This window comes from Balaenoptera physalus, assembly GCF_965194825.1.
Source record: "Balaenoptera physalus genome assembly, chromosome: 9".
In the NCBI taxonomy this organism is placed as follows: Eukaryota; Metazoa; Chordata; class Mammalia; order Artiodactyla; family Balaenopteridae; genus Balaenoptera; species Balaenoptera physalus.
Window position 1 is genome coordinate 42,823,712 of NC_138888.1, and position 13,196 is coordinate 42,836,907.

General features: G+C 33.8%; 1 protein-coding gene across 9 annotated transcripts in view; it reads left to right on the top strand.

Annotated features, from left to right (window-relative positions):
- Positions 1-13,196, top strand: part of CEP85L (centrosomal protein 85L) — a 212,696-nt gene that overhangs the window by 175,916 nt on the left and 23,584 nt on the right. For all 9 annotated transcript variants that reach the window (XM_082474597.1, XM_082474593.1, XM_082474598.1 and 6 more), the window contains 4 exons: positions 3,090-3,242; positions 5,443-5,597; positions 9,596-9,713; positions 10,265-10,315. In XM_082474597.1, coding sequence (XP_082330723.1) covers positions 3,090-3,242; positions 5,443-5,597; positions 9,596-9,713; positions 10,265-10,315 — 477 coding nt within the window. The remainder of the gene's footprint in view (positions 1-3,089; positions 3,243-5,442; positions 5,598-9,595; positions 9,714-10,264; positions 10,316-13,196) is intronic.

A 13,196-nucleotide genomic window follows, 5' to 3' on the forward strand; every position in this document is an offset into this window, starting at 1 on the left:
ACAATTAAGAATGGAAGTGTCTATACCAGTGGAACTTGAGGAGTGGGGTTAATGTAGAGGGTAGACTTTGTGTCAGAGGACATGGAGATGACTTGGGTTCTTGAAGGGAGTGTAGAAGCTAGAAAATTAGACTCATTGATAATGCATCAACTAAACAGCACCCTGGGCCCACATGAGATTAGATTGCATTGTTTTCCTTCTGCATTTACTCTCAGTAACCCTGATCAAGACTGATTCTAAGACAGAAAAACATTTAATGTGGTAAGAATAACAAGGGAAGTTACTCTTTGTTGAGCACTTTCTTTTATGCGCCAGATAGTATGTTAATGTACATTAAATGCATTTTCTTATTCAGTCCTAGTGTCACAGAAACCCTATGAGGTATATACTATACCCCATTTTTTAAAAAATGAGGTTACTGAAATTTTGAGAAAAGTTAAGTAATTTGTCCAGTTGCATGTAGATAGAAGGTGTTGAAAAGCTGGAAGTAAAATTCCAAGACAATTTAACTCTCCAGCTGATGCCTTGGTTCTAATAATAATTTATAAAAATTTAGTGGAAAACATTTTCTCCCTAATCTATTTTGTTCTAATAATTGTATTTAAAATGAAGAAAAATAAACCTGTTTGTAAACCTCTTCTAAAATGGGGAATTGCCTTCTAGGAATGATCTCAGTATTGCATAATACCTCCTTGAAAGAAAAACTTAACTTTTTATAACTAGAATAGGAAAGATTTATTAGTGATGCCTCATTTACCTGTAGGTAATTACTGGAGTTCAGAATTAAGTAACCTCTGTTAATCTGCTAATCTGCAACAACATAAAACTTGGAAGTTAAAAAAACAAAAAACAAAAAATAAAGAGCTTCTCATCAGTGAACAGAGCTGGAAAAAAACCCCCAAAAAACCAAGATCCAGTAATTATGTGTGATCAGCTTGTGGCCACAAATAACAGAGATGGTATCCAATAGGAGAGTGTCGGCCGAGATTTGTGATCAAGAGCAGCAAGCTTGACATGATAGCAAAGAAGAGAATTGACCAAAGAAAAAGAAGAAACCTAGGACACCTTTGCATAGAAGAAGACAGCACGACTAACTTTTTCTAGTGGTTGCTTTTTGAGGACACAGTTATGTCACTTAAACAATTATGTCACATTTAAGACACAAACAATTCAGTGTAAATTAGGGAGCATGTAGTAAAAATAGGCTGGTTAGTTATGTTTACTTCTGTAATTTACAGGGTCATGTGCTAAGGCAAGAGCAGGATTATATGGTCTTTCAGGTCACGACCAGGGCCAACAGTCTGTGAGTTCTGATAGATCAAAAGTTAAATTGTCACACCAGCACACTTGATTTTAGTCCTAAGAAAGCCCCAATAAAAGGTTTTGTCTGTTGTACCATTGTTGCTCCTTACCCAAGGAACTAAGTGAATCCTAACGTTATTGACGTAATGTATAGATGAAACGCGATGTCATTTGTTTTTCCAATTGAAATTGGGTTTTTTTTTTCTTTTTTTTTTTTCAACGTCTTTATTGGAGTATAATTGCTTTACAATGGTGTGTTAGTTTCTGCTTTATAACAAAGTGAATCAGTTATACATATACATATATCTCCATATCTCTTCCCTCTCGCATCTCCCTCCCTCCCACCCTCCCCATCCCACCGCTCTAGGTGGTCACAAAGCACTGAGCTGATCTCCCTGTGCTATGCGGCTGCTTTCCACTAGCTATCGGTTTTACATTTGGTAGTGTATATTTGTTTTGTGTTTTGTTTTTCCAATTGAAATTGTTGTAATAAAAATTGTTATACATTGGACCTGAAATAAGTTAGATAAGGCATGAAAGAAACTAGATTGTGGACAAGCATTAGCTTTAATAAAATTTGAAAGAGTAATCCATTATACTACTAATTACTCGTACTTATTTCCCTGGTGAATATGAGAAAAGGCTATAAAGATATTTTAGAACCCTGTAAGCTTCTGAAAGAATGTTAAATGTTTGGAAGACTGGTAAATTAAAGTAAATGTGAGTCTGGACTTTACTTTTTAGGCAACTATTTGTGTATACATTGTTTTTAATTGATCTTATGAAAGAGCTTTAGAGATAGTATATCTACAAAATTTAAAGATCGTATGTTTCAAGTAGAAAGGTGAAAAAAAAATAGTACATAAAAGTCTGAGGTTCAACCTACACAAATTGGGATTTACTAAAGATCATGAATTGTATATATTCCATAGTAGGTGTTCAATTAGCATATTTCATCAGTCCTAAGATGACATTAATGGTAAGGCACATCTTTACTTCATATAGTAAGAGAATATATTGCAAGTTCAGTTTGACACAATGCCTTAACAATAGTCTTGCTTAAGGTATGAATTAGTCTCACTAGTCCCATTATTTGTTCCTAAGTATTTGGTAATTTTGGTAAGTGCCCTGGCTTTGATTGCTTTGCTTTAGTACATGGTAAGCGATTCCTTTGTAAGTCTGTAAGTTACAAAACAGCTTTAATTACTTATAGATATCTTCCTTTCTTAATTCACGTAAAACATTGCATATAACTTTGCAATAAATAAGAAATTAAAGTCATCCTTCCAGAGATGAATACTTGCTTCACTGATTTCTCAGTTGTTCCCTGAAACTGTCTTTCTGGGTACCCAATAACATTTTTCAATGCCAAATTATAATGTAACATTTCAAAGGTATTTAAAATATGATTTAAACTCAACACATTTTCAACATGTACATAATACTGTTGAAATGACAAAGATATGAATAGCCTTGACCAAATTTGCACATGTGCAGGCAATAAAAACTACATCATTACTGCTGCCTGGCTGACTGCAGTTTATAGGATATCATCAATTGTAAAATCAAATAAAAATTTCAAAACTCTTGATTTCAGTGATACAAGAATTTGAAAAAAATGTGAATCTTAGAATCTATGAAATAAGATAAATCATACTTAAGTTGGAAGTGGTGTTAACTATATCTGGAACTATTGGTGAATTCAGTGATGCCTAAGATTAGAATGTTGGTTTTGATCTTACTGTTTTTTGACAAAACCACTGAAGATTCATAATCTTTTTCTTTAGCTTAAAACCAGAGATAGATACATCAGTAGCCTGAAAAAGAAATGCCAGAAGGAATCTGAACAGAATAAAGAAAAGCAGAGAAGAATTGAGACCTTAGAAAAGTATCTGGCTGATCTTCCAACTCTTGATGATGTACAGAGTCAGAGTCTACAGGTAACATGAAATAAAATGCTGATCTTTAAATGAGAGGGAAACATATTCTTTTTTAAGTTGACTCTTTAGACATTTCATTTTTATAATTTTTCATTCATTTTGTAAATTTTTATAATTTAAAATTTTAGTTGTATATTTGGCTAATTGTAAGTTAAATCTGTGTGCTTAATTGCTGTTTTTAGAATTAACTTTAATTAGAAACTTTGTTCATCTGAGCATGAATAGATCTTTCTTGTTCTTAATTAATATGCGGTTTCCTTCCTAATGAATCTGTCTTAACTCTCTCACTTACTGTTCTACTCTAAAAGGTAGTTTCTAAACCAGTAACACCCCACCGCATGCACACACACTCATGCACCTCATTTCCAACTTTTCCCAGTATTCTCTGGGACCCACCAAGGCTTAACAAGACATTTTTTTGACCATCTTTCCAGATACTTGTTTTGCTTTCATCATTCTTCTTAATCTTTCTATAAATTATTTCTTATACTTTAATCTATGACCTCCATTCACTCCTCTAACTTCTCTTCTGACCATTTTCCTTTCTTACCAGTACCTCATCCAAAGTCTTTCTACTAACTCTGGTGAGGCCTATCCTCTTGAAGCCTTACTTGTAAATCCATTAAACCTACTCTTCAGTCTTTTCTCAAAATCTTACGAATCATGGGATTTTCAATCTTAGCACTCTTGACGTTTGAGGTGAGGTAATTTTTTGTTGTGGGATTCTGTCCTGTGCATTAGAGGATGCTTAGCAACATTTCTGGCCTCTACCTACTGGATGCCAGTAGTGCTGCTCCTTCCCTTCCCCCAAACCGAAAGTGTCAGCAGACGTTTCCAAATGTCTCCTGGGGTGAGTGGAGGGAGATGGCTCCCAGTTGAGAATCATTGATCTAATCCATGGAGTATCATTATTCTGTAGACTCTAGACCTATAATACAATCTCTGTTTACATTAATTTATAAATTGTAAAACTAACAGAGGGTGATGTCATGAAGGAACTAAAGAAGGACCCACAGGAGTTTGAGCAGGAACAGAGAGGACTATAGATTTTAAAACGTGTTCATACCATAGTACACCCATTAGGATGGCTAATATCTAAAAAACAGAAAGTAACAAGCATTGGTGATGATGTGGAGAAATTATAATCCCTCAGGCACTGTTGGTGGGAATGTAATATGGTGTAGCCACTATTGAAAACCATATGACGGTTCCTCAAAACTATTGAAAACAGAATTACCATGTGCTCCACCAATTCCGCCTCTGGGTATATGCTAAAAATAATTGAAAGCAGAGTCTCAAACAGGTGTTTATTCACAATGCATGTTCATAACAGCATTATTTACAATAGCCAAACAGTACCTCAAGTGTCCATCAGTGGATGAATGGATGAACAAACCGTGATGTATACACACAATATAGCCTTAAAAAGGAAGGACTTTCTGACGCATGCTACAACATGGGTGAACCTGTGGACGTTTTGCTAAGTGAAATAAGCCAATCACAAAGATAAATATTGGGATTGACATATGTATAAAATGGGTAACTAATAAGAACCTGCTGTATAAAAAAATAAATAAAATTAAATTTTAAAAAAATGATTACAGTAATTATTCTAGGAATTGAAAAGGAGACAACATTTAATTTTAAAAAAAGAAAAAAAACAAAGATAAATAGATTAAAGATAAAGAAAAATAGGTATGAGATACCTAAAGTAGTCAAATTCATAGAGACAGAAAGTCAAAGGGTGATTGCCAGGGGTTGAGGGGAGAGGTAGATGGACAGAGATGTAGATGGGTAGAGAGTTTGTTTTGAAAGATGAGAAGAGTTCTGGTGATTAGTTTACAACAATGTGAATGTACTTAACTCTACTGAACTGTGCACTTAAAAATGGTTAGGGCGGTGAATTTGACGTTAGGTATATTTTGCCACAATTAAAATTTTAAAAATACCCCCAAATTGAGATCATTCACTTTTCTCTGTCTTCTAGAAATTTCTGACCCTATGCTCCTCTTCTCCATAATCTCATTCTCTCAGCTCCCTTTACACAAAGGAAGAGATAAAGTGTTAAGTGCTACCCATGAAATGAAGATAGTGTAATTTTAACCATAAGTCTATTAATTCTTGAGAACCCAGTATCAATTTCTAGTAGGAACATATTTAATATTCTTTGTGTCATGAACTTTAAAAAATTTCTCTTTAGCTGCAAGTTCTAGAAGAAAAAAACAAGAATTTGCAAGAGACTTTGGTAGAAATGGAAAAAAGGCTTGAAGAGTTCAAAAAACAGTGTCAAGAAAATGAGGCACAACTAATATGCCAGAAAAAGAAAGAAAAGGAGTTGGTAACTACAGTTCAGAGGTAAGAAAACCCTCAATAATTCTTTTATGTTATTTTTAAGTTATTCCTTATTTGTCATAAAGCATTTCACTTAAAATATGTTAATTTATAATTAGTACTCCATGATTTCTCTTAAAGATGTATTATTGAGAACCAGAAGTATTGTCATCGAAACAGGTTGTCTCAGTTGTGATTTAACAATTCGATGCAACATACTGACATCTTGGTTTTAGATAAGAGTAGGTTTTAGATGAGAATCTTTTTTAAAAAAAAAAACATCAATTGAAAACTGGAAGCATTAACACAAACTGTTTATCTAATGGCTTTGTCAAAGAGTAAGTAAAAATTCTAAGTAACAAAAAGAGGGGCAGCCGGACTGCACTCCTTAATGGGACATGTCAAAGTGAAGTAATTGGCTCTCATTTCACCTGACTGCAGAGTAACAGATGCAGCCGTTTGCCATGCACCTTCCGAGTTTACTCACATATCTCTTGCCTCACAGGTCTCTTTGAATTTAAAACAGTTAGAACTGCAGTGAATATTATTTGTTAGTATATTTTGTTAATGTATTTAAGCTGGACAATTAATGTTGGATTCCTGAAAAACCTAGAAAACTATGCTATATAGGCATCTACATGTACACTGTTTTGTAGAACTTAAAAAACCTTAATAAATTATCAACTATAAGTAGATAACACTATCCTGAAGAAGAAGACAACAAAGCAGCAAAAAACTAAATTTAATAAAGGCACTCGTTATGCTTCTATCAATTATATATAACTCAATGTAACTCACTTTTTTAGTCAAAATCCTTCTGATAATTCCATGTTAATATTGCTTTACTACTATTTTCAAAGTCTTAAATATGCCTGGTCTACTTTTTTTTCCTTAGATTTCAGTGCAGAAAACCTCTGATTTCTGGGACAATTCAGTCTTCTGTGTTTCTAATCTCAGCTCCAAAAAAAAATCCATATACCTTTGACTCTACCTTTATTTTTCTCCTGTTTTCTGCTTTCTTGATCTTTAATTTCTTTTTATTACTCCACATCTTATATCCTATTCTCTAGTCTCAAAACAGCTTCCTGACCTCCATTAATTCAACCATATATCTTTTTCTTTAATCTTATGACAAAATGAAAAGAGGTAATGCGTTTGTTCTGTTTTATAGGGCATTACAATCATAAACTCAAGCTGTGTTTTATGAGTAGAACTAGGAACACCTGAAAATAATTTGTTTTGTTCCATTGTGTGCTTTTACATATTTAATATAATTTTATACCTTCTCTTTTATTTTGATTTTCTCTTTTATTAGGTTTTTGGAGAGCATTGAGCCTAGTATTCGTGATTTGGAAAGATTTAGTATAGTGCATTTGAGAATCCATTTTCCATATGCTAAACTTTATCTTGATACTCTCTGAGATGACATCATCCCAAGAAATTTCTCTTGATTTCTAATAGATATAAAGGACCGAAGAAGCCCTTCTAAAATTCTTCAGTACTTGTATGGCTATAGTGTCAGTTGACTTGGGGGTAGGAGTGTTATTTCAGTTTCCTCAGCTATATGATGTAGTATTCCTTAAGTTCCAGAAGAACTTAAGATGTATTATGTGACTATAAATTGTATCATTACATTGATCTGTTTTTATATAATATTTCAAGTTTCCTGCTTTGTGAATACATAAGAACTTTGGGGATTTAAAAATGAGATAAGAAAACTTTTCCATTTAGAAATGAAAATCTAAGTAAAATATGTGGACGGGATTCCTAGTAATGCAATAGTTGGTACCTTTGCCGTTAAAGAGATTTATTACTTTTCTAAGTGAGCATGCTTCATAACGTAAACAAAATGAGAATATATACATGAAAGAATACTTGATATTTTTACATGACAGAGTATATTTTTCCCTCCACATTACTGGCTCTTTTGTTTTCTTTTTAATATGAGAGACCTTAATAGTTTTAATGTAACATTTTTCTTGAAATGTTATAAATACATAGAAGTAGTGTCTTCACAGTGAATTGAGACAAAAACTTTTTCTGAGATAGAAATAATGTATTTTTTTACTTTTAGACTGAAAAAGCAAATACTTTTATGACAAGTAACAATATATTACAAATCAGTACAGTACATTCATAATATGTAAAAACTTCTCTGGTGCCATTATTTATGAACACATCTGAAGCCCTTATTGTACTATTTAGGACTGTCAATTCTTTGTCCACAGACTAGATATGGCAGTTTTTCTTTTTGGGCGGTGGGCGGGGAGAGAGAAAACACGATAGCCATAATACTTGAAAGAAGAAAAGTAATGAAAATATCAAAATCCACATTATAACAAGTCTGTTTCTTTTAGTAGGCTGTAACTCTTGAGTATGATTACAGGCTAAAGTAGACCTATTCCTAGGTGTCTTTGCTGTTATGTTTTGGTTTTGGTCGTTGTTTTTAATAGCATAGTTTCTTTTAATCCAAACAATACTGTTCTTCCTTTCTCAAAGCTAACATCCACCCCCGCTCCCCGTCTTTTATTCTTAATATACCAGAGGGGCTTCCTTTTGTTGTTTCCTCTTCTAAAATGCAACTCTCTGCCAAGCATAGCATAAGAAACTGTTAGGTCAGGGAATAAATATATTAGATTGTTGCTTTTCAAAGAGGAGGCCCCCACTCAGCATCCAGTGCAAACTCTGGTCACCACAACACCAGTCACACCCGTTAGGCCAGCACACACTGAGGAGAGACGTGGCAGGCATCCATACTAAAAACAGCCCTCGCATCAAAAATGTTAGACTCACGCAGGCTACACAGGGATGCTCCCGCAAAAACAGCCCTTCAGGACCACTAGGTAACTGTTTCTTCTAAACTCATACAGTCAGAGAAATACAAGTAAAATGAAGAAGCAGCGGAACCACTCCTAATGAAAGGATCAAGAGAATTCCCTGAAAGAATAAACAATGAAACTGACCTATCGTCTACTAGATCCCAAGTTCAAAAAGGAGGTAGTAAAAATGGTGAAGGAAATAAGAAAGGTTATTGATAGAAATGCAGATTACTGGGCTTCCCTGGTGGCGCAGTGGTTGAGAATCTGCCTGCTAATGCAGGGGACACGGGTTCGAGCCCTGGTCTGGGAAGATCCCACATGCCACGGAGCAGCTGGGCCCGTGAGCCACAACTACTGAGCTTGCGCGTCTGGAGCCTGTGCCCCGCGACGGGAGGGGCCGCGATAGTGAAAGGCCCGCGCACCGCGATGAAGAGCGGTCCCCGCACCGCGATGAGTGGCCCCCACTTGCCGCAACTAGAGAAAGCCCTCGCACGAACCGAAGACCCAGCACAGCCAAAAATAAATAAATAAATAAAAATAAAAAAGTAGCTATAGAAACGAAGACCCAACACAGCCATAAATAAATAAATAAATAAACTAAAAAAATAAATATTAAAAAAAAAAAATTAATCCTCACAACTAGCAGTGAGGTACTATAAAAAAAAAAAAAAATGCAGATTACTGTAAAAAGGAACTAGATTGTTCCTAGATTAATGAAGGAGAAATGTTCCTAGATTAATGAAGGAGAAATGTAATTCTGCTGATTTAGTCAACAACTGTCTTTACAAACTTTTGCTGAACTAAAAATGAAGGGCAAAAGACGTGTATCCATATTCTTAGGCTCCCTGCCATAATCATCTTAATCAAGGAACTCTCCTTTTGGGGGAGAGGGAAAGAACACGGCTTAGATTGCAGAGCTCAGATTAGGGTCATGAAGGACTTCACCAGGGCCTAAGGTTGTCACATACTAAGCAACTCTTGACTCTGGTCTCGTATTTGCTATTTCTGAAAAGATAATCTGCCTGTGTTATATTTCTTACTTGTATGAAATATAGGTACTCAAACTTAGTCATCTGTTGTCTGTAGGTCTTGATTATTGCTTGCTTAAAAAATATTATAGATCCTAAGAAGAGACTTCATTCATCTACCAAAATCAGCACAGAGAGCTTATTTTCTTCATATAATTATGTCTTTCTAAAACAGTTTGCAGCAAAAAGTAGAAAGATGCCTTGAAGATGGAATTCGCCTTCCCATGTTAGATGCAAAACAGCTTCAGAATGAAAATGATAACCTGAGAGAACAAAATGAGAATGCTAGTAAGGTCAGTATATATCTTTAATAATGAACTTCGATAGTGAAATCTATACTATATGGATACATGCATAGATATATAATTTATCTAGTTTATTTGATTTATATTTTTCCTAATATTTAATAGCTTATGGAATTTTTAGTTTGAATGTTTTTATTAGGAAAGAAAATAGCAATTTAAGTAACTTTAATTTAAATTTAAATAAAAGCCAAACTAAAGAAGTTATATTATTTCTTAGCAAAAACAAAAGGATATCTTTTTCCTTCCTAAATTATTCAAAATCTGTCTCAAACTTATTTTTATAAATTGTAAAGATTAAAGTTTTATCAAGAGCTAGAGTAAGATGTTTGCAGTTTTACATATGTGTGATCCAAATCATACGGCTATTTAAAGGATACTTTGTATGAATACTTTTGTTAAAAAAAAAAAAAAGCACACTTTGATTTAAAAAAAATAAATTCATAATTCCCTGTGCTTTTGTTTTCTTGAAATTTGGTACTTCCAAAAAAGCAATGGAAAAAAACAATTTGATTTAGACTGATATATTTCCTATGTTGTAGATAATAGACAGCCAACAAGATGAGATTGACAAAATGATTCTAGAAATTCAGGTAAGGAATATTTTGTGCTTATTTTAATTTAGCTGTATGCTGATTTACTCTTAGTAATTACATATCTAAAAAATATCAAAGCATATATGTTTTTGTATGAACATATTAATAACACTTGAGGTGACATTGCAAATTCTTTAATATTAATCTTTCAGTTCTTTAGAATGAAAATGATACTTGGTAAATCAGTTCTTCAAAAACTGTGAAAATTATTCTTCTCTATTCCTTACCTCTCCTCTTTTCAATTGGGTGCAGTCTACCTCTACTACTGAGAACACATTTGATTAAGGTCATCAGTGATCTAAAATTAAAGACAATGGACTGTTTTTAGTCCATTGTAACTCGGCAAGAGCACTCCCTCCTAATAATTCTATATATTATTTTTCTGTATTATCAAAGTATAACACTTTGCATATTTGTGTCTGTATCTAGAGCTTAGGGTATGTGACCCAAAATATAAACCAAAATGTGTAGATTAAGTGGATTTTCATTCTTTTATTGATTTGCCAGATATTTACCAAGCCCCTACATATATGCCAGGCACTGTTCTTAGCACTGGAGATTCATCAGTGAACAAAGCAAGTCCCTGGCCATTGTAGTGGGGTGAGATGGAGAAAATGGAAATATAATGTCAAGTAGGGATATGTACTATTATTTAAAAAAAAAAAAGGAGGATAGAGGGCAATGACAGATCATGCTGCATTATATGCAGTGGTCATGAAGTTTTCCCTGAAGAAGTAATATTTGAACATAGTTCTGAATGAAGATAAGCAGGGGAAGAACATTCTAGGCAAAGAGAGCAACCAGTGCCCTGAATGTGCCTGGTGTGCTCTAAGACTAGCAAGAAGGCTGCTAGTCTGGAGTACAGTGATTGTGAGATATAGTGAGAGGTGACTGATGGTAGAAAGTAGCCTGGGGCCAGATCACATAGAGGTATATGTCTTTGTATTTTATTCTTTGTGTGATAGAAAACCATTGGACAAATTTTGCTGAATAAATTATTTTTATATCTCCTAATTTGAGTGTTCTCAAAACTGGAAGTAAAAAAGAAAAACGTAATGGTTTGAGTGTCAGAATTTATGGACAATCTGCTTTGTCTTTTGGCCATATTAAGTGATCTATCAGTTTAATCAAACACTAGTCCAATTCAACAAGTGTGTGCGCTTATTGGATTGATTCACAGAGGTTATACTCTTTAGTGTGTATTCCTTCAGTTGTTCTGCAAGCCATTCGAATTACGAGATGGTTAGATTCCCTCAGCCATTATTATCTGACTTCTTATCATAGACCACAATGAAAGGAATTTCTATTTCATTTGGTAACAATATCCAGGAGGTAAATCTAATAAAAGTTATCTTGATCCAAATTAAGGACAGTCAACTTTGCCCTTTGGCATTGAGATTTTGGTGGATAAAACATGTAGGATTTATTGTTTTTAATTTGCTTATTTGTAGGATTTATTGCATACTCTCTCTCACATTATAGATGTTTAAGGTATATTTGTATTAATTGAAATGTGCATTTTCCCCATTTGTGGAAGCATCGTAATGCAATTTACTCTTACACATTAACCAAGTCTTTAGTCAGTCACATTTAGATATGACTATATATAAATGAATATGTAGAAGAATATATAATTATGTGCCATTCCATTCTTTTTTATTTTTCCATTCCATTCTTTGATCTTAAAATGCTTGAGTTAACATTCTTTTATTTCTTCAAATTAATTACAGAATGGAAGTCAAATTAATGAGGTACATTTATTTCCAAATATTTGGGCCCAGACAGTATACTCATTAATTCTATTCTCTTACCTTTGGAAGCAAAGCCTATCTTGTTTTGTTTTGTTTTGGTTTTTGTTCTTAGCCATTGTGACCATCTAGGTTTACAGGTCTAGGATATAGTTTGCTCACAGAGAGAGAGAGCAAATGTTGATAACTGGCCAACTAAGCTCCATGTATTTACCAAGATATTATTTGAAAATATCTTGAAAATTACAGATTGAGACAAATATGCCTCAGATAATGAGAAAATTTTTGGCTTAACATTACTTGTTTAAACTTGTTATTTTGGGGCCCTCACAGTTGAGAAAGCTAGGTTTTTTGTTTTCATTTGTTATTTGGTGGTTTGTGATGGATATAAAAAGTGCGTAATCTGTAAAAACCTGAAATTTTCAGAATATTGCCTCTTCTGAAAAAATGAATACTAATTATTTACCTAGCATTGGAAACTGCAGAATCCTAAAGAGAACACTCTGGGTTGAAAAAGTATTCTTGTTGCTTTATACTATAGTCAGTGGGCATGTCATCAAGTTGAACCACATAACAGAGCAATTCCTGTCAATTACTGATTATTTAAAGCTCCTAGCTTTTCCTTTTGCTTACATCAAGAATGGCCAACCTTAGTCCTATGTAGATGGTGATGTCCTTCCAACATGCTATAGCTCTGTTTTATATTACTTCAAATTCCTTGGCATAGCCAAAATAACACAAAATACTTTATAATTAAGAACAACAGAGAACTTCCCAACCATTTTTAACATGAATTATGCATTTTAGCTATTAGTATAGTATTAAATTTATTATAAAATGTCACTGCCATTATAGTTTGCATGTTTTGTTCCTCCATAGTGCTGGGAAGTTGTTCCATTTTCGGGTGTTTAGTAGACAAAGCCAGCTTAGTATTATTCGAGTTTCATGTTTCACTGCTTCTTTATGTCCCTGCAAACTGTTGAGAAGATCAAATTTGTTAGAAGTTCATTTGGCTGATTTGGAGTACTGCATTGCCTTGGGTATATGCAGGTTATTCTTATAGCTTAAATTTTATGACACAAGTGAAAAATAAAATCCCTTGCCATGTTTATTATGTCCAGTTTATAGGA